Source organism: Gallus gallus, chromosome 2 (assembly GCF_016699485.2).
Source record: "Gallus gallus isolate bGalGal1 chromosome 2, bGalGal1.mat.broiler.GRCg7b, whole genome shotgun sequence".
NCBI lineage: Eukaryota > Metazoa > Chordata > Aves > Galliformes > Phasianidae > Gallus > Gallus gallus.
Genome location: NC_052533.1, coordinates 33,366,649 through 33,386,523, shown reverse-complemented (window position 1 = coordinate 33,386,523; position 19,875 = coordinate 33,366,649). Strand labels below are relative to the sequence as shown.

The 19,875-nt window shown below is 41.1% G+C and overlaps 1 protein-coding gene across 3 annotated transcripts in view; it reads right to left on the bottom strand.

Moving 5' to 3' along the window:
* Positions 1–673: 673 nt before the first annotated feature.
* CREB5 (cAMP responsive element binding protein 5) overlaps positions 674–19,875 on the bottom strand; it is a 251,008-nt gene continuing 231,806 nt past the window's right edge. For 2 of the 3 annotated variants that reach the window (XM_015281825.4, XM_004939382.5), the window contains 4 exons: positions 13,989–14,312; positions 9,030–9,257; positions 8,317–8,425; positions 674–7,351 (listed from right to left, as the gene is read on the bottom strand). In XM_015281825.4, coding sequence (XP_015137311.3) covers positions 7,188–7,351; positions 8,317–8,425; positions 9,030–9,257; positions 13,989–14,312 — 825 coding nt within the window. In that variant the 3' untranslated portion in view covers positions 674–7,187. Of the gene's footprint in view, positions 7,352–7,864; positions 8,080–8,316; positions 8,426–9,029; positions 9,258–13,988; positions 14,313–19,875 lie in introns of all 3 variants that reach the window. The other variant, XM_040695558.2, reaches the window with a different exon arrangement.

The following is a 19,875-nucleotide window of genomic DNA, read 5'->3' as shown; positions in this document are numbered from 1 at the left end:
CAGCATGGCAACATGGTCATAGCATCGTGTGAACCTAAGGATGGGTTCAGCCTGACAAATTTCAGGTTACGATTTGCTCATTGTGCCAAGGTCTGTATTGGACCAATTTATAGTGAGAAATGAGGTTGGCAAGATAACAGGGGCACCACAATTAGAGCTAATTAGCCCAGCAGGAAATCCATTTCCAGGCAGCTTTTGGCAAGAGGCAAGGTTGGCAGGATAACAAGCATAGAGTGTATTTTGATATAAGCACACTCCAGCTGCAAGGAAAAGTAAAATAACAGCTTGTCTCATCCTTATGCGGAGGCCTTATGTTAGGCTCTATCACACCAGTCCTTTTGGTTGAGGCTTTGCAGCCTCTGTGCTTGGAAAACCTTCAGAGACCTTGCTCCTGCAAGACACCAGGTCTTCTGGTAGACACGTAGTGGCCCTGTGCAGTGAGGTCAGCAGGGTGGCCTTCCTCCTGCAGCCACATGGGTGCTGCCTTGCACCCCAATCCTCTACCAGTTCTGGAGGAGATCAGACATTTTGCATGGCCAGCCAAGTACAAAGAAGGCATGAGCCACCAGATCTGTCTAAGAATAGAAATAATCGGCAAGCAGCGTGGTTAACTTGCAGGAGTTATTTGTATCATAAAATGTCTGGGCTACAGACACAGCCAAACTACTGGAAATATTTGTATTTGAGTGCTTTATTATATTGGAATTGCAGTGATATTATTAACATTTGTACAAATGCACAAAAATCCCGTCTCTTCTAGCTAGAAAGAGATGTAAAAATCTGACCTAGTTGAACAGTCTCAATGAACTCATTGTCCATTTGCAACAATAATGGGTTCACAATGCAACAAAAAGCTTAACATAAAATTAAACATATTAAATGCTGCAGCAAGTATTTACACTTATGTACCAAAAAAAAAAATTATCTCCCTCCGGTAAGGAAGGTGGTTGCTTTACAGAATAAAACAGACAAACAAACATAAAACCTTTGCATACAATACAAACGACCTCAAGCCCAAAACTTACTGTGACAGCACCTTTTTAATATAATATATATATATTTATATATAAACTTCGATAGTTTAGGCTTACTCCAAGCAGTGCTAAAAGTTCCTTAAAACCAGGACAATGACAATATTCCAAAGAAGCGACTTTCACGGATGATTGCTACCCAGTGTTTAAATTGAGCTGTTACAGAGAAAAGTACAGAGCTCACCAGCATGGGCTGGGAAACGCTGGGGTTCAGATTATAAAGTTCTTGGCAAAACTCTCGGTGGCGATTACTCTCACTTTGAAGAGCGAGCACACCTTGCATGCAAAATGTTTTCTCTTTTGGAAGCATGGTAAAGGTTGTCTCTGATATCTTTGCAACCCCAGCTCCTCTGGGTGGGGGGAAGAAATGCTCTGGAATTTCCTAGAATCCAGTAAGGAAGACATTTCCCTTCAGATACACTATCAGCCCCCAGTCCCTTATTTCCTGACACTGCTGCAATTGCTGTAAAGGCAGAATGAGCTTACAGTCTTCGTTCAGAAAACTGCTGCACATATTTTAGCCAAAAAGAGATTTGGGTCTCGTTGTCTTGCAACACGAGCTGGCGTGTTGCTTTGTGGGGGGGTCAGGAAAAGTTCCACCCAGGGAAACTTAGCATAAGTAACATTTAATTTGCATAAATACAGAACTGGAGATCCTGAATACCAGGTATTACACATCAGCCTAAATATAGCAAGTTGCAATTATTGATTCCAATCCAAGGAGAGCCTGGGAAAGGATCGGATTTCCACTTAGCGAATCAATCTCTTTGTGAGCGTATGCAAACACTGACATTTTTGGCCTCACAGAGTTTTAAGATTTGCTATAAAGTAGTTTTGAAAGCTATGTAAAACCAACAACAGTAAGCAATTTAGCTCTGTGTGTAAAGCTACTGATAAAACCGAGATAACCATAAGCTCTGAAAAAATGTTACTGATATAAACAGTCTTTGCAACAAGATGATGAATTCAGATGATGAAAAAATGAATGATTTTTTGGTTTTTTTTTTGGTGTTTAGATCACTTAAGATTTTATTGCTTTATTTGTCCTTAGAAGTTTTTAGTCTCTTTTCTTAGTCTTTTTTTTTTTTTTTAAAGGTGCTGTCCCTAGTCAAGTTATAAGGCAACATATTTTATTGATTTAGACTTTTAATACACAGTATGGCCACTGTTATCACTGCAGCGTCACAGCTACCGCGGGTTGGACAACAGTCAAAGTGCATTATCATGCACAACAGAGCCGGTCTCCTGACCTTATGCTATACAGGACACTTTGGTTCTCAGGATGAGAGATTATAAACGTAGCTTAGATGCTGCCTCACACACTTTGCATAATTAAACATTTATATGCTATCATGAAGAGGGTGTAAAGTCTAAGTCACAGACTTGGTTGTTTTCAGCTTCTCCATATGGGCAGATGTGAGAGACAAGTTGTAGATATGCCACCAGTGAAAGCATATAAATGTATCTGGTGCAAACGTCTTACAAGAGAATTATAAATGACTTAACAAGGGAGAGCAAGAAAGAGAGCGAGAGCTAAAGTGCAATTTTAAAATAATATAAATAATTGAAACGTAGAAATAAGGAACTAATTAGTTGGAACTGGTTTTGTTTTATAGGCACAGTTTAGTTTTCACGTCTACAGATCAATCTTTTTTTCTTCTTCCCCCTTCAGTAACTTTATCTGATGCATAATGGAGTTTCAATGGTCTACATCTAAGGAACACTGCTTAGTAAGAGGACAGAAGAAGCAATGATAAGGCAGTATAGTGCAACTCACTATGTGGTATTAGAAGAGAAACAAGAATGGGGTTAGATCTTCCATGGTGATGTACGTAATCAGTCTTTAAAAAAAAAAGAGAGGAAAAAAAAAGACAGGCTTTCCAGTTATATGTTGACCCATGCTTTCTAAAACGAGAGAGCATATTTTCCAATACAGAGGAAACAACTGAAGGTTTGTAATTCATTTTGCTGTTATTAAAAAAAAAAAAAAAAAAAAAAAAAAAAAAAAGCAGATGCTGCTTTAAGGAAAACATTTAATTCTAGGAATTTCTGTACAACTGACCTCAGCAAACTTTTCCATCTTAGATGGATGCCTTCTGCTTGAGACCCTGAAAGATTAAGATGCACACACACCTCGAGCACTTTATTGCAAAACTAATATTGTAACTTTAAATGAAAAGAAAAAAAATAAAAACAAAACCAAACAGATTCTGTACAAGAATACTGTTCAAATGGAATGTGTTAAAATAACATTTATTAATAAATACTTTATAAAATTCTATGTGAATACTAAATTAATAGATTCCTGTTTTAAAATTGCTTTGGTCCTCATGAGTTTTCATAAATTCACTCTATATGCTTTTTTCTTTTTTTTAAAAAAAAAGGTATTAGCTGCTAAAAAGCACATTTGGCCTAAACTAAAAGGCTACTTTTAAACACTAAATATTGTTGCTTAAAAAAATATGAATTCTCAAAAGTTGGGCATTTAACAACACTTATAGCTGGCTTGTTAGTTAATAGGACGGAGTCAGTTAACACACACAATCCACACGCACTGAGGCACTGAACCATTGACTTTCCACTATTCAGAACATGGGCAGCATACATTTAGCTTTGTAGCAGGAATTAACTCCAAACAGCACAAAATTCTCCATAAATCATCCTCATCGTCCTTATAAAACACACCATGATAGCACACAAACTACTTGTCTCCCACAGGCAGTGTCATGAATATGGCTTGCATAAGTTGACCCAGAGAAGGGGCTGGGGGAGAAGGAGCTGGATCACAGCATAGTTTCTTTCTGATAAAAGTATTGCAATTGTCCGTGGCTGAGATTTCCAACGTACTTCCGCTGTCGTGCAACGAGAAATGTCATCCCCAGAAGTATCTTTGAGGTGAGCAGGATTCTTCCTGGCAAAGAAAGCCTGTGCCGAGCAAAGCTGAGCAGGGGAGCTCCCCACCAAGTCCCTGGCGGTGGGACGGGGCCCAGAGTCTGCCAACAGGCTGGGCTTGAGAGGCAGGAGAAAAGCACATCAGACTCCAGCAACAGCTGGTGGAGAAGCAGGGTTTCTCCTCAAATAAAAGCGCAGGAAGTGAGGTGAGGACTTGCTGGGAGGAAGGCCGCAGCGGGGTGGAGGGGCAGGGTCTGCCCTGCAGCCCTTCCTCAGGCCGCCCCAGCACACAGCTGGCTAAAGGCCTGGGGAAAGGCTGCAAGGTCCCTGCCCTGCAAAACAAGAGTGCTTTAAGGTGAAAGTGAATCTGACGGGCAATATAAGGTGCCTGGCGGGGTTGGTCCTTTTACCGATAGAGCTGATATAAATATGCTGTGTGTTGGCTTGGCCTGTGAACCTGTGACAGAGTTACAAGAAGCAATAGCAAATAGCTTTTCATCCTTTACTTATTTCCACATCACTAGCAATGATTATACCTAAAGGCCAATAGTATAGAGAGGAGACACTTCATTGTAATTACACATTTAGGCCAACATGTGCGGTTGGCTTGCCTAGTTAGCATTAAAAAAAGAAATAATTGAGCTATATATAATACACATCAGTCAAACTGTCAAGTTGCTGAATTTAACAAAACTTAGGCAAGGTTTTTGTATTTTTTTTTTTTGCTTTTTTTTTTTTCCTTTTTAATGTAGAGGCTTTCAGTTTAACAGCTAAATATTTTAATTGAGAAGTCTGAACAGAATGAAGCTAAACCGTAATTCTAGTGCAGTGCAGCTCAAATGGGTATTCTAATGTTATCAACTACTTAGATTTTTATTTTTTTAACATATTTAAGTGCTACCCATATAGAGGGAAAGTTTGCAAATTAACCCTGTGATGGCATTTTGTTTTCCACAGTGAAGGATGACATTCAGACACAGGGGAAAGGCTTGTTTTGTCTTTTACATCGTGGATATTCAGCTGGAACATTTTACTCGACTGCATATTTGAAAGAAGTTCCTTTGGGAGCCATGATGAAGCAGAACCACTTAGCTATTACAACCGGAGATTAAAAAAAATTATAGATTCAGTATTTAAAACACTTTCAAAGTATATGTTTGTCTAAAATATAATAGAAAATCCTTTACATTTGTATTTTTTCTTAATTTTTTTTTTTTTGGCTCTTAGACTATATAATCAAGTCAAGATTTACACTGTACATTAAAAATCTTCTTTTGAACATATTTGCATAAATGGAAAGAGAGCTGTTCAAGAATACTGATAAAAAAGTTAGTTACCAAGATAAGAACTAATTCAGTAACAATCCTCAGAACTTTGCTTTTCCTTCCAAAAGGGCCCTGCTCCCAACAGTGCCTCTCACGTTGCTTGTTTAGCTCTCCTTCCCGCTCTAAGAAGAGCCACCCTACTAAAACCCATGACTCCTCTCACAGCCAAGAAACAGCAGCTGAGGACAAGAATCTCGCTTCAGAACGAAGCGTGTTCTGGGCTGGAGTGTTTGCTAGGAATAGCTTGAATTATCGTTTGCTATTAAAGATGCAGTTTGAAATGTTTGAATGTTCATCGCCAATTCAGAGCCCGGTCCTGCTCCCTTGGGGCATACGAAGAAGGTGTCACTACTGCCAGCCTTGAGAGCAAAACCAGGATATTGAAAGGCAGCGTAATTAACTGTCATCATCTCCCTCTGATTTCCCCATCAATCACTGCTACTACTCTGAGATGCAAATCCGTTGTGCTGAGGCAGGCACATAGTCCAAACAAAACCCTTAATTGTGGCATAAAGCCCCTTTACAGACCCTCTTTGCAGGACTGAATTTTATCCAGTGAGTGCAGTGGAATTTGCCATTCTTGCAGCACTTCTTAGTGGCTGCACACTTGATAAAAAATTTTTTAACGTCATTATGAGACAATTCCTTACCCGCTGTAAACTGGAGTAAGTGCCATTATGGTCAGTGAAGCTCCACTGATGTCTGCCAGCTCAAAGCCAGTCCGCGTACATCCAAGGGGATGCCTGCAGAGACCAGGACTTGCCCTGGTAATTAAAAGTGGCGTTTTTCCAACTGGTCAGAATGGTTATGCTGATTTATTTTTCATTTATAGCCTGTGAAATCTGAGGCTGTTAGCTTTCAGTGCTAGAACAATGTAAGCAGGTTAGGGAACAGAACTTTTCTGAATTATATACTACATGGATTTGCTATGTTAACGACTGGCAGCACTAAAGAATTGCTGTAATTCTCAGGTGTTACTTGCTATGCCTGCACTGTGCCACAGTCATTTACCTCAGCAGCTCACATGGCTCCTAGCATCAACACAGCTGGCTTTCAATCTTGCTTCACCTGCAACTGCACTGCTTTCGCCTTTCCCTGTTTATTAAAAGCACTAAATCAGGAGCATTTCTATTTTTCAAAACAGAAAAGCTTGGTGCGGCCCAGCTGTGGGTGAAGAGCTAGTGAAAGCAGCAGCCGTGCTGGCAGCTTTTAGGTAGGCTTGAAGTTTTTACTTGTTTATCGCTGTTCTCTGAGAGGGGGAGGAGGAGAGGGAAGCTTGGCAAAGAGAAGGGCAGAGGTCTCGGGAAGGGAGAAGAGAGTTGTGAGAATAACTGAAGGACGAAAAGGGCAGGGTGGGAGAGAGCTGGAGGAAGACGGCTGGGCAAAAGGGCACATTACTGGGGTTTGGGTTTGTTCCGATAGCCACACACCGTGTAACCGCATTGAAAGACGAGGTTCTGGTGATAGCACAATTCTAACTCATTTTTTTATGATGCTGTCAGCAGATGCCCTCTCTCTATATTTATAGCCTAATTACTCCTAGTTACCTATATATGACTCTGTTTAATACTTTTCATGCCTCACATTGGCTAACAAGCTGCAGTTTAACACAACTCCATATTTCTGAGGCTTCAGGCTAGATTGGTGAGAAGAAAACGTGACTATGTACAGAGACAGTTAGGTTTATAAACAAGTAACTGGTACCAAAAAAACTGGAGAATGCACCAAAGCATTCCTCAAGCTGATAGCATATTAATTGCATAACTCCCTTTTATGTAACTAAGTATAAAAGACATTTTAATAACTATAAAAATGAAAGCCAGAGTCTTTCAAGAACTGAGGAATCTTCCAGGCTTGAGTTACGGTCAAAAATGTCCTTAGCACAGAGGACGTTTTGATACGCTACCACATTCCCCTAGCAGTTTCTGATCCACTAGTTTTAAAGGATGGGGTTGATGTCTGTTCTGTGGCTGGCGAGCTGGGTGAGAGTGGAGCTGCCCACAACATCGCTGACGGAGGAGGAGGTGGTGATGGTGTTGTGCTGGATGACTTGCTGCTGGGAGCATGCTGGGACCGGGCTCGCAGGAGGACTGCTCTCAGGACCTGGGAAAGGACGAGGGACAGAGCTCACATTCAGTCATCTGATGGTAACCCAATGTTAGGAGCCAGCACCTTGAAAAAACACCAATACCTTAACGGCTATGAAACCAGCACCAATACAAAAAGTCCAGTATCTCAAGGCTTATAAAGCCTGAATTCTCTATTCGCTCCAGCAGAAATCAAAATTACAGTGTAGTGCACTGCATCACAGAAATCAAATTCAAGCAACAGTTGATAGGCATGTAATGCAATTATATATTTTTTCTTTGAGTACTGTTAAAGAGACAGATGCATAGTGATTCAGATGAGACAGAAATGGGCTCTATTTTAAGAGAATGCTGCAATCTAGCAAATATTAACCCAGAAGCTCTTCTGAGACACTCTAGAGCCAAGGAAAGAATTTGTCCATAAATTACCATACTTGTAAAATGCGTCAGCTAGACAGAATTGATTCAATGTCGGCATCAGATGTGATTTAAAAAAGAAAAGAAAAGATAAGAGTTAAAAAGAACAAACCTTGAAAACCTGCTCCGCGCTTGGTCTGCGCCACAGTCAGAGCACAGTACCGTTTTCGCTGGAGGGGGCTGTAATGCTTTCCTTTATAACTTCCCTTTGGAGAGTTATGTTACTGTGCTGGCAGCGCTGTGCCCAGGAGGACTCTTGCAGGTCTGGAGCTCTGAGTTCCACGGGGATCCTCCACATGGGAGCCAGCATCCATCCGTGCGCATCGCCTTGCGGGGTGGAGGGACAGGGAGGGACCAGCAGTGCTGGGCTGGGTGCGAACTGTGGCTTTTTGGATTTTAAGCAGGGCTGGTTAAATAGGGGCAGGAGATGGGACAGCTTGGATGATGATTGAGAGGAGAGGTTCATGTTGTAATATGGCCAAGAAGGGATTCTGGAGGGAAGAACTAGAAACTGTGTTTTCCTGTGGGTGGTGTGGAGACAGAGTAAGCATACTAGCTACTTACTTAGATATCCTTGTGATTCTTTCTGCATGGCTGTTATCGGACAGTCTTTATGCGTTAACAACAACTGTTTCAGCTGTGCTACCTCATTTTTCAGCATGGAGACCTCATTCTAGAAGAGAAATAGAGAGTTTGGTTTGCCGCAAATCTTACAATGCACTGTTACACAAAATTGAAATCGAAGATCGCAAAAAATGATCCATGACTTTGGAAGAATGTCCTTGACGTTATTTTATAACCAACTCCTTTTGAGGGCAACATGGCTCCCAGATTTGATGCCATAAGCTGACACACAAACTAACTTCCGTGCACACTGTAAGAAGGGCACCATTCCTGTGCTTGTAATGTCAAATTTATATTCATTCTCTTCCCTCAATTTACGCTCCTATCTCACTGGCTTAGAGTTAGGGCTTAGCTACGTGCCTTGCTCTGAAGAGGTCCTTTATAGCCAAGGTAATGGCACTTAAAAAAAAAAACAAAACAGTGACAAGAAAAGAAAATAAATACAGCTCTGTCTAGTGAAGGCTTCTAATCCCAAGACAGCTTTTTCCTGGCTTATCCTGCTAACATGAAATTATTCCTCTAATTGGAGCACAGACACCTCGACTAACTGCCTTTGATAGTGCCGCGCTCCCACGCAGCAACGCCTGTGCTGGGGCAGCAGCGAGCACAAAGAGGGCCTCTGTGTCCTTGGGGGCACAGACAGTGGCTCGCACCTGAAGCTGCATGTTTGTCTGGGTGAGTTCTTCTGCTTTCTTTTCCAGTGACATCACCCAGACCTTCCTCTTCTGTCTGCAGCGTGTGGCAGCGGCTCGGTTCCTCTCCAGAAATTTCCTCCTCCTCTCATCAGGGTCTTCATCCACCACCCTTCTCCGGCGGCCTCCAGTAGGCTGCGGCGGCTGTATCGTCTGCGTGGGCTGCATTTGCTGTGCGGCCGGTGAAACCTGGTGAGTAGAGAATTGACAAGGCAATGGGTGAGGGAACGAAGAGGGAGGTTGGGGCATGGGAAGCATCTCCCACAGTTGCCCGGTTGGATGGCGGGCCAGGAGAGGCACGTGTTGAAAGACTGCCAGATGCCACTGATGTTAGCTGCTGGCAAAGGGCTGCATTGGTTGAAGGGGTGATTTTTTTGAAATGTTCTCTGAATATTAGTAGGAAAAATATTTTTTCCCTTACAGCTAGTCATTAAAAACTTTTCACTAAGGTACTTTCTCTGCCACCATCTATTTCAAAGCTGAAATGTCAAGTTTCTCTCAGCGACCCTTTTAGTCAAAGTAGAAGACTGTAGAGGCCTTATTTCTGTCTCTCTTTTCTTTCTTCTTCTTTTTTTTTTTTTTTTTGGTAATTGCTTCTGAAATTTTGGGAACTTTCTTTTACAGATGCTCTTCTACCTCTGCTCAGTATCTCACAGCCTCTAGAGATGGGAAATACAAGGGCTCTGTCATCTGAGCGCACCCAGGAAGCTATGGGCAAGGGTGATGAGCCAGGAGATCTCAATGCCTGTGAGATGTAGTTGGAATAAAGGGTTCGGGTGTTCACACACATGTGGAATTTGAAGGGAGGCTGGTATCCTTGGAGGTACTGCTGTTTCCTCCTCAGGCATTTTTATTAGCCCTCTTTTTTATCACAGAACCATAGAATCACCAAGGTTGGAAAAGACCTCTAAGATCATCCAGTCCAACCATCCAGCTATCACCAATATTGCCCACTATACCATGTCCCTCAGTACAACATCTAAATGTTTCTTGAACACATGCTATACTCCTTTTTATTATTATTTATTTGACAGCAATCATGAAAACCACTCACAACCCCTCTGCTATGAAAATATGGAAAACCACATATTTATACCTTTTCAAGTGAAGGAGAGTATCAGTCTTGGTCCTGAAAGTAATTTGCCTATGCCCTTACAGAGGAAGCTTGTGGTGAAGCCACCCCACCAGACTGTGCTCTGACTTTTCTGGATGAAATACTCGCCTATGTACTGGTGAGGAACAAGTATCAGACTTCATGTTCAGTGTTTCTAAAAGCAATAGGTGCTGCCTGGGAATAACAAGCTCTCCGACTGCCTTCCTGCCTCACCATGGTGCCCAGGCCCTTGTGCTTTGGGTTTTTCTTGGGGTTTGGATCTGATTCCTGGAGCACAGCTGGAGATACTTGTGCTACTCCTGCTACTCCTATACCAGTGGAGTCTGGAACAGTCCAGAAACATGAATTGTTAACTCAAAATTAACCTTGCTGTTCTGGCAAAGGCCCAAACCTCCAAGGTGCTTCCTTTTGACTTTAGGGAGTGGATGTACTCAGTGCTTTGTCAGATAGAGTCCTGAATTTCAACTGCAGCAATTAACATTTGTTTGCTTAACACATCTGTCTGTCTCAATTAAAATGATACTATCATCTTGCAAGGTTGCTTTTCTGTCTAGAATCTCACCACAGACTTTGAAGAAGAACTTGCTCCTTTTCCCGGCTGACTTGTGTCAGTTAGAGTGGCAATTTTATGTATAATTATACTGTGCATCTGATAATGCTTTTCACATAAAGCCAAATTTACTCCCAGCTTTCTGTTGCACAGTCAGGTAATTTCTCTTCTGTAGGAGCAGGAAAACATAAAACTAAACCAACAAACTTTTAAAACTAAATAAGCCACCTTGCTCCTTCTGCCTGATTCTTAAAATTTTAGCTTGTATGAAGTCGTCCCATTTGCAATTAGAGCTTCCAATCCTCTGCTGACACAGGGGGTTGTCCCTGTGCTGCAGCCTCCATCTCTGCCACAGGAGATGGCCACTGAGGGATACCAGCTGCCCTCCATCCTGTGAGGCCAAGTGTGCTAGATAGCTCTTAGCCCTACAATCTGTTAGAATATATCTTAGTAACTGTCTAAGCATCATTCTCTAATAGTACGTCCCCACCCTGCCTATGGACAAACACACTCTAGTAAGAAAGAAAATGAACATATATTAAAATTAATGTTAATTATCTTTTATAAAATGCCTATCATACATCCATAATCAAGACAAATGTAGAACAGGTAATAAAATGAAACATCCCAAACTCTGCTCTACCTAAGCTATGTCTCTGGTAAGTTTGATATGAAAAAGTGTTAATGTGACCAAAATGGCAGTAATAGTATCAATTTTTGCACTAGCTGAAGCAAGTTACAGTTACAGCTTGGTAAAATATCTCTTCCTCAGAAATATATATATTAGAAGATTATTTCTATTCTTAGCCTTGATCTAATGCTCATCTCTACTCTTTGCACCATACTACAAAATTAATACCCATCTATTCATCCTGGCAAAACATAACTCATTGGGCTCCTGTGGATCAAAGTGGTAGGTGAAAAGTGTGATATGAATGCTGACATTACAGAACAGTGTGGGGTGAAGTAGTGAAATTTATGTCATCAGAGCACATGGCCCACAGCATCATGGACCAAGCTGCTGCTTGACGGGTGGGTTAGAATCAAAGAGTCTGTCTCAGAAGAATGAGGAGGTTAAGAACTAGTAAAATTCACCGTAAAATCAGCATCTGCTGGAGCAATCTGATCTCCAAAGAGGCCAATGACATGGAAACTACAGTTGAGCTTAGAAAGTAATAATTATGTTTACTACTCAGCAAACTCTTATTTTCTCCCCATGTGTCTATTCAGAAATCACTTTTGTCTTTGCACCACGAGAACAGGCAAGCAGCAAAAGCTCTGCTGTCTGGGGAAGCAGATGATCCCAGGAGTCCTACTCAGATCCATCAGCCATCGTCTCCATCCACAACCTCTTGGTGACACTTACACCTCAGGTCAAGGTGAAGACCTACTTGGTCCCTACTGGGGCCCATTGCCTTCATTGACACTGTGTTCCCTGCAAAGCTCACGTTACCACAAAGACCCCCCCTCCAGAGACTCAGAGGTGCTGGGACACATCTGACACAGCTTTGTTGCTGCCAGTTGGCCTGCCTGCCCCAGTGCTTGACTGCAAGACTTCTGTAGTACCCAGCTAGCAGTGAATGCAAAGCACAAGGAATCTAGGCTGTTGCAAACAGAATGACTCAAAAATGGCTTCAGCAGCACAGAAGTTAAGAAGGAAAGGCAGCTAACACATTGGCTCATTGGCTGGTGCCTTATCCTTAAAACTGTGAGATTTTACCTGTTGCCTTTATCAGATGCATGGAGTGTTTACTCTTTCATGGATCTCCTAGAGAGCCATCAGCTTACTTTTGGTTTCCATGTTATGAGATAATGTCTTTTTATTGGAGTTTTTAAACAACTCTAAGGAAAATAACTCATTAACAGATGGGAAAATAATTGAATTCACAAAGTAAAAACTGAGCTAAACTAAGGAAAGCTCTGGACATCTTCTCACAGGGGAGTCTGCTGATCTCTTATTTAGACTGTTTCTCTAAAGCTGACAATTCATTTTACATTAGCAAATGCTTTGGGGAAATGCCATGTGCTTGCAGTCTCTGCAATAATAAAGCTAGATGTTAGTAAATAGTTAATGTTGTGGGACACTGGGATGTCAGCCAAATCTTCTCATTTTCTTTAATGTTTTCTAAGAGCTTGTCTGAAAGGTATTTGCAAGCAATGCAATACTTTACAGATTGAAAATCTTACGGCTGGCTCATTGTCCTCATTGTACGCACTACCCACCTGCACACCTTTTATTTGCTGTCTAGACCTGACATGCTACATTCACTAGCCCCAAAGTTTTATTGTTCCTGTGCAGTCTCCCTGATGCAGAAGCCTATCATCTAAAGCATTAGCAGAATTCCTCCTAAAATTACCTGCTGAAGTCCTTGCTCAGTTCGTCAGTTCAAGAAACATTTCAGATATTGAATTATCCAAACGGTGGAAGACAATATACCTGGTCCAAAAGTGAAGACCTCTATCTCATTCAGTGAAGATCTTCATTGATTTAAACATCATCTGGATCCAGTTCAGAACTCCTTTCCTAGTTTAAATCCTTGAACTGGCTTCATTGTCTCTTTCGCCTGAAATGACATCTGCCTGCTATTGCCTACACTGTTACCCACACTGTTACACCACAGCTAGGAGCTGCAATCCCCTTTACAAGGTCTGGAATCCTTTTTCTCCTCCTCTAAGTCAGTGTACCTTAAAACTATCTATCTCTACTATCTGCAATCTAGACAGGAAATAAATATGCCATTGAGTTCAGTGAGGTTGTTTCTTTACGTATCACGCACACACACACATACATAAATTCCTTACTTTGAGTATGCGTATGTGTGGCCATTTTACTTCACTAAAGATTGTGCTATCTATTTCTGTAGACAGAACACATACAACTCTCTAAATCTTGGCGTGAGAAGTTTAGGTTCAAGTATACTGTATAATGTATATAATAACATAGAATCATAATATACTTTGTCCATAAAAGAATAATGTGGCAATTTGCAGAGATCAGAGTGCAGAAAAACCGTGGAGCTCCTTATTAAGTAAGATGTTATAAGTGCCTAGAATCTTAAGCAGAAAAATAAGTTGTTGATTCACACAATTTTCTTAGTAAAGTCTATGCTTTTCTGCCACCAGTAGCCAACATTTTTAAGTAGCTGTAGGGGCTTGGATCTAATCCGATGTTTGCAAGATGATGCAACTCAGAAATGAGACTTTTACTCCACATAACAGCAAAACTCAAGAGATGCAGCACGGAATAAAGGTCTACCTGTGCTTGTCCGCCCGAATGCAGCGGTGGGTGCGGCGAGGTCTGGTGATGTGCCGGGTGTGCGTGAAGGTGCGAGTGGGAGTGGTGGTGGGGGTGATTCTGCTGGTGATGAGGCTGAGGATGAGGATGGTGCGCTGGGTGCTGGTGCTGGTGGGGGTAGGAGTGGTGAGGTGGCAGTGTCTGGTGTTGATGAGGATGTGAGTGCATATGATGGTGTGGCGTCTGGTCCTGCCGCGAGCTCATCATTTCCATCATGTGGCCCATGGTGTTCATATTCCCGTTCGACATGGCGGCAGGGTGATGAGTCAGTGCTGCCTTCAATCTCTGGAACAAAGCAAGGAAGAAAATTCATATGGGGAGTTAAGAGCATTCAGAATAAGATTTCTGCTGTTGTAGAAATGGTGCCTTGTGTTTTGAGATTTTTTTTTTCTTGTTGTTCCCTTGATAAAACACATCTTATTTCAGTTTGAGAAAGAACATGTTCTTGGGCTCTATTCTAATTTTCCATTGTAAGTATGTAGAGATGTAAACATATGAATTGAAACTTAACAGTTGCACATTTCCTACTGTGCTGCTGAAGAGAAATAACTTGCTTTCCTCCTTTCCTGTTTGACCAGCTCAGCACCCTTAGTTTCATCAAGTTATTATTCTTTCAGTTTTAAAAAGAAAGGTCTGATTAAAATAAAGGTGAAACAAAGTCTGATATTTAGTTCTACTCTCCTTTGTTCTAGATTTTATTTAAAAGACCATTGATAAATACATTGCATTGATGTGTTTTTAAGGTTTAAGTTTGAAGTATTCTACAATTGTAATAGCACTCAACCTGTGTTGTTATTTTCTTCATTAGAAAGACAAGAAAATTATAAGGGTGGACTCAACCTGATCCTTCTTCTTTGCTGAAAGTTCAAATGTATGCTATGTTATCATGCACTAAACTCTTTTCTCCTCATGTTTTATTGGGTTCTGGACTTCTGACCAGGACAATGCTCTCCTTAATATCAATGGGATTCTGTCACAAACCACCAAAGAGTAAGGGGAAGGGCTGCTAGATTTTGAGCAAGGTATGGTCCTTGTGTACCAAGATAACTGAAATACAGAGAAAAAAATGGTTCCTGTACAGCACAGTTGCAGGGTCACCTCATAACTGCAAATTGTAGCGAACTGTGCAAGCACAGCCACCTCACTGATGTAATCCTACCCTTCAGACTACTGAAATTACCAGTGTTTTAGATGAGTGTGCTAAAGTTAGAGCCTGACAGGTGTCAGCTAGAAGGGCTCCTTTCTAACACAGAGAAACTTCCCTCACAACCGTAACTCCATGTCTTGCTGAAGGTAGAACATTCTTTCCAGCCGGACACCCAAGATCTCTTCTCACTTTGAAGAAGCCAATGTGCACTTGCTTAATTCTCACTAATGCAAGTAATGAGTCAGCAGAAAAACAGCAAGAAGAAAATGCAGGGAAGGAGTTCCACAGTATTACTTGATGCCAGACTAGTATGTTCTGAATAACCCATGAACTAGCTCATCATTCATTATCCAGCCAGACAATGTAATGAAGAGCAGATACCTCATCGTTAAGAGCTGTCATTTGCAGGAAAGTCAGCATGAAACGGTAGTGGTACAAGGAACAGAGGTGTGCATTTCCCTATGGCAACCACTGTAGGTCAGAGATGACAGTCAGAAGATCCTACAGCCAATGTGGATAACTCTTGTCAAGTGGAAGTGTAATCACAATATCATAAATCACAGAGTAACAGAATGCCTTGGGTTGGAAGGGACCTCAAGGATCATCAAGCTCCAAACGCCCTACTGAAGGCAGGGCTGCCAACATCCGTATCTAATACTAGACCAGGCTGCCCAGGGCCCCATCCAACCTGGCCTTGAACACCTCCAGGGACGGGGCATCCACAGCCTCTCTGGACAGCCTGTTCCAGCGTTGAACTGCATTTTGGTTTTGTCTTTAAAGTAAAACCAATTTGTCAGGAAACAAAGGATCTGTATATAAGAATTTCAATCTATATTGAAGTAACAATTTCAGTAAAATTTCAATCTATATTGAAGTCTGTGCAATTCTATTGCAAGGTAATGGGTAAAGGATCCTATGTTCAAAGTTGCTACCCTTTTCTATTTGTGTATTTGTATACCCTTTTCTATTTGCACATGGAAGTGAAATACAAACACATTCTTAACCAAAACAAACAAACAAACAAAAGGCAAAACATTAGAGAAAAAAAAAAAAGGAAAAATTTTAGGAGGAAAAAAAAAAAAAGAAGTAACAGTATCAATTCAAAATATTTTCCCATAATTTCTGTATCCCAAATGTTTTTGCAGATTTTATGAAGGTCAGTTTAGTGAGGCATTCTAATAGATTCATTGATCCAAATTCAGTACGTTGCATCACTAACGATCAACTAGCTGAATAAGAGTTACAAAAAAAAAAAAAAAAAGAAAACATACAAGTACTTTGTAAGGCATATCTATGTCTCAGTTGTATTAAGGAAAACTAGATTGCTGACTTAAAGAAGTTTCTTCACAGAAACCCTCTCAAATTATTGCTATACTATGGCACCTGACAGTCTTCTCAAACTGATGCAATTATAGCAGTAAAGTTAAGTATCTCTTACCCTACTGCCAAGCACTTATTCCCTAAGTCCAAACTGAGCTCGGTCTAACATACACAGCAGTAACCTGTCTTGAATATAAAAAAAGACCTGAGTAGCTCTCATCCTTTATATTTCTGAGTTCAAGTGCTACCCTGGTTATTCCAAATAGCTCTTCACAGTACTCCAGATATCAGGTGTTACTCAGGAACATATTCAGAAAAATATGGAAAACAACACATGAATCAGCTAAGTCACTCTGCACATCATTCTTCAGAACTGATCAAGACCTTTACTGTGAGGCTGAAGCAGCACTCAGCTCTAAGCCAAAGCATCAGCAAAAGCTGTCGTAACTCTGTTTTCTGAATTGCAGTGCAAAACCAGACTCTTGTTAGCCAGCATTTTTCAACGGATGAACACCTCACAAAATCTACCAATGCTATATTTGTCACAAAGCTCTGAAACTGACCTGCAGCATGGTGCATTCTAAACTGCAGACTTTCAAAGCAAAAAAAGAAAAAGAAAAACAGAAAAAACTCAATGTGCAAAGAAGCATTTTTTTTTCAGCTGTAAAAACTGTGGCTTACTAGTGTGGCGCGACTTCAAGGAGGATAAATTATTTTGTTTTCTTTCCACAGTCCCTTCTACCACATCCATTTATTTGAGATAGCAAATCAAGAGAGACAGTAAGAGGTCTGACGTGCAGCTGGTTTCAGTCAATGGGGGTCACTTCCATTTGGTATGTGTATTTTACAAGCTCCTTGTTCACTGTTCCCAACGGGAGGGTGGGCCAGCTGCCCCGGATCAGAGTCCTGGTCAGAAACCAGTTATCTACCTCACCCTCTCCCAGCACGGCAGCAGCGATTGCCCAGCCCTCGTGTCCCTGTAGCTTCGTGCTTAGATCAGCTCTGCAGCAGCGAGAGCCCGGCACGCACGCACACCCAGGACAGTGTTTATCTTTCATTACCAAGTTGCTGCTGCCAATCAGAAACATTTGGGGAACTGAAAACTTTTTTTTTTTTTTCATGTGAGATCAATTGGTTTCGATGCTTTAGTTAGAGCACGGGGAGAAAAAGTCACCAGAACTTAGCGAGCTCTTTGCACTGGGTATATGTAGAGAAAGGCTGCATTTTTGTTATTGTTCTTTTAATGTGTGCTAATTGCAAACAGCTGCTTTATTTTAGTGTCAAATAAATCTAGAATGAAATTATAACCCAGGACCGAATCCTGCGGATGTTCAGGTTTTTGGGAAGTGTGTCACTGACCGCACTGGGGCCTGGGGACACACAGCAGCACATGTCATGGGGCCAGATGGAGGACTCATCACTCAGATCCACTGTCACCAAAAAGCAAAACTTCTGCCAATCTCAGTGACAGTGTTCCTTAGGACACTCTTCACACCTTTCTAAAGTACAGTCTTAAAACAGTCTCCACCAGCTTGGAGTTCCCACTCAAGCCAACAAGAAATGCAGCTACTCATCCATCTTTGGGCCCTCGCTGATTTATTATTATTATTATTTGATCCAACATCAGTCACAGCAAATTTCCACCTGATCATGGCATTTCCATTCATGATTGCTATTGGCACAGATGAGATGAGACACCATTTCACAGAACACAGTCTGCTTTGCCTCTGATCAAGTAAATAAAGCAAATTCCCTTTTGATCCTACAGGAAGCCAGAAGCACATAAACTCTCACATTCGATGTTTAGGAGGAAATGGAAACAATGGATAATATTGCCCCACAGATACGAATATAGCGTTCCCTGTGCTATTGCTCGTGGCAATGCACTTAACTGACACATTTAGTTTAAAGCCATCCCACTGTACATCATATAAAGTTAACACCTCAAATAAGCTATCACTGAGCTGGAAATACTGTTTTCTGGAAACAGCTTGTTCTGATCCTAAAACCTGACATTATGGTGCAGTGAATTGCTTGGTGTCTTTCTCCGTATCAACAGTAACCACAATATATTTGTGGTCTGCCAAAAACAGGCTTCAAGAATTTCAGATCGTGAAATGAAAAAGAATGTCAACTTTCCAAACACTCCTGCAGTTCAAGATCTTGCTGTTTTTGTAATACTTTTTAATCGTGACATGGATTTCAGGGCTGTCTTAGTTTTAGCCCCACTTTTCTTTCTCCAAAATTGCTAGTGAAAATAACCAGGATTATTTCAATCTGTTAGAAGGAAAATAAATGATAATTAGAACTGGTATTTTGGAGGTCGCTTTTCTCACAACTCAAATCACTCTGAGAGTTTCATATTTATATAAATACTCATAACATTTTAACAAGTTATATTTAGAGTACAACAGACTATAAATATTACAGTAAATGCCATAATATATACATGAAAATAAACTAGAACTTCCTCCCATTTATTTCTTTGTGGGGAAACAAAAAAAAAATCTCCAGTTTTATAGATGTTATTACTTGAGTGTTCTATGGCTGCATCAGGCAATAAACCATTATATCATCCAGATGAATTTTATGTTGGGACAGACACGAGACATGGTTTTGAATAGGCTTGAATTGCTCTGAACAAGTATGCATCCCTGCACTCAGAAATCCTCTCTTCCCCTCCCGGCCCCCATGCCCAAATCCTGCTGAATTAGAAACAAGACCAGCTGTAGTATCAGTTTAATATCTGGTATATTTGTATCAGGAGATTTTATCAGGTCCCTGAAGTCAGATGGAATACAATCTCAAAGATATTTTCTTGCACTGGTTAGTGGCTGTGATTCTCTTCCCTGAAGGGAACTTATTGCTTCCCTGTATAATAGGGACTAGAATCAGCCACTGATGGATGAGATGAGATGAGAGGGATGGGAAATCAGAACAATACAGACATAAACATCCCTACACTCCTGCAATTAGGTAGTAACCTCAAGGTGAAAATCTTGGTTAGCGAAACTTTATGGCAAGAATTCCATAGACTATGACTTCAGTGACACCAATATTGTTTTCTCATCTGTGACAGTCAAGTTTTCTTTTTACACCAGTTCTTAAACCCAAGATGAATACATGGAGTTGAGCTGGTGGAAGCTAGAGCCAAGAACAGAACATCACTCAGCATATGCCATGGCATCAGACTGAATTTAATCCTTTCTTCAATGACGGTGATGAGAGAACTTACGTATAAATGTCACTCTGGTCTTTTATAGCTGGCTGCTTACAAGCACTTCACAGTGTCAATAACAGAAACCACTGTTCCCAAATGTTCCACTCGCATTTGTAAAAGCAAATTGGAGGCGATTCATCTCCACCCAGTAAGTGAACTGC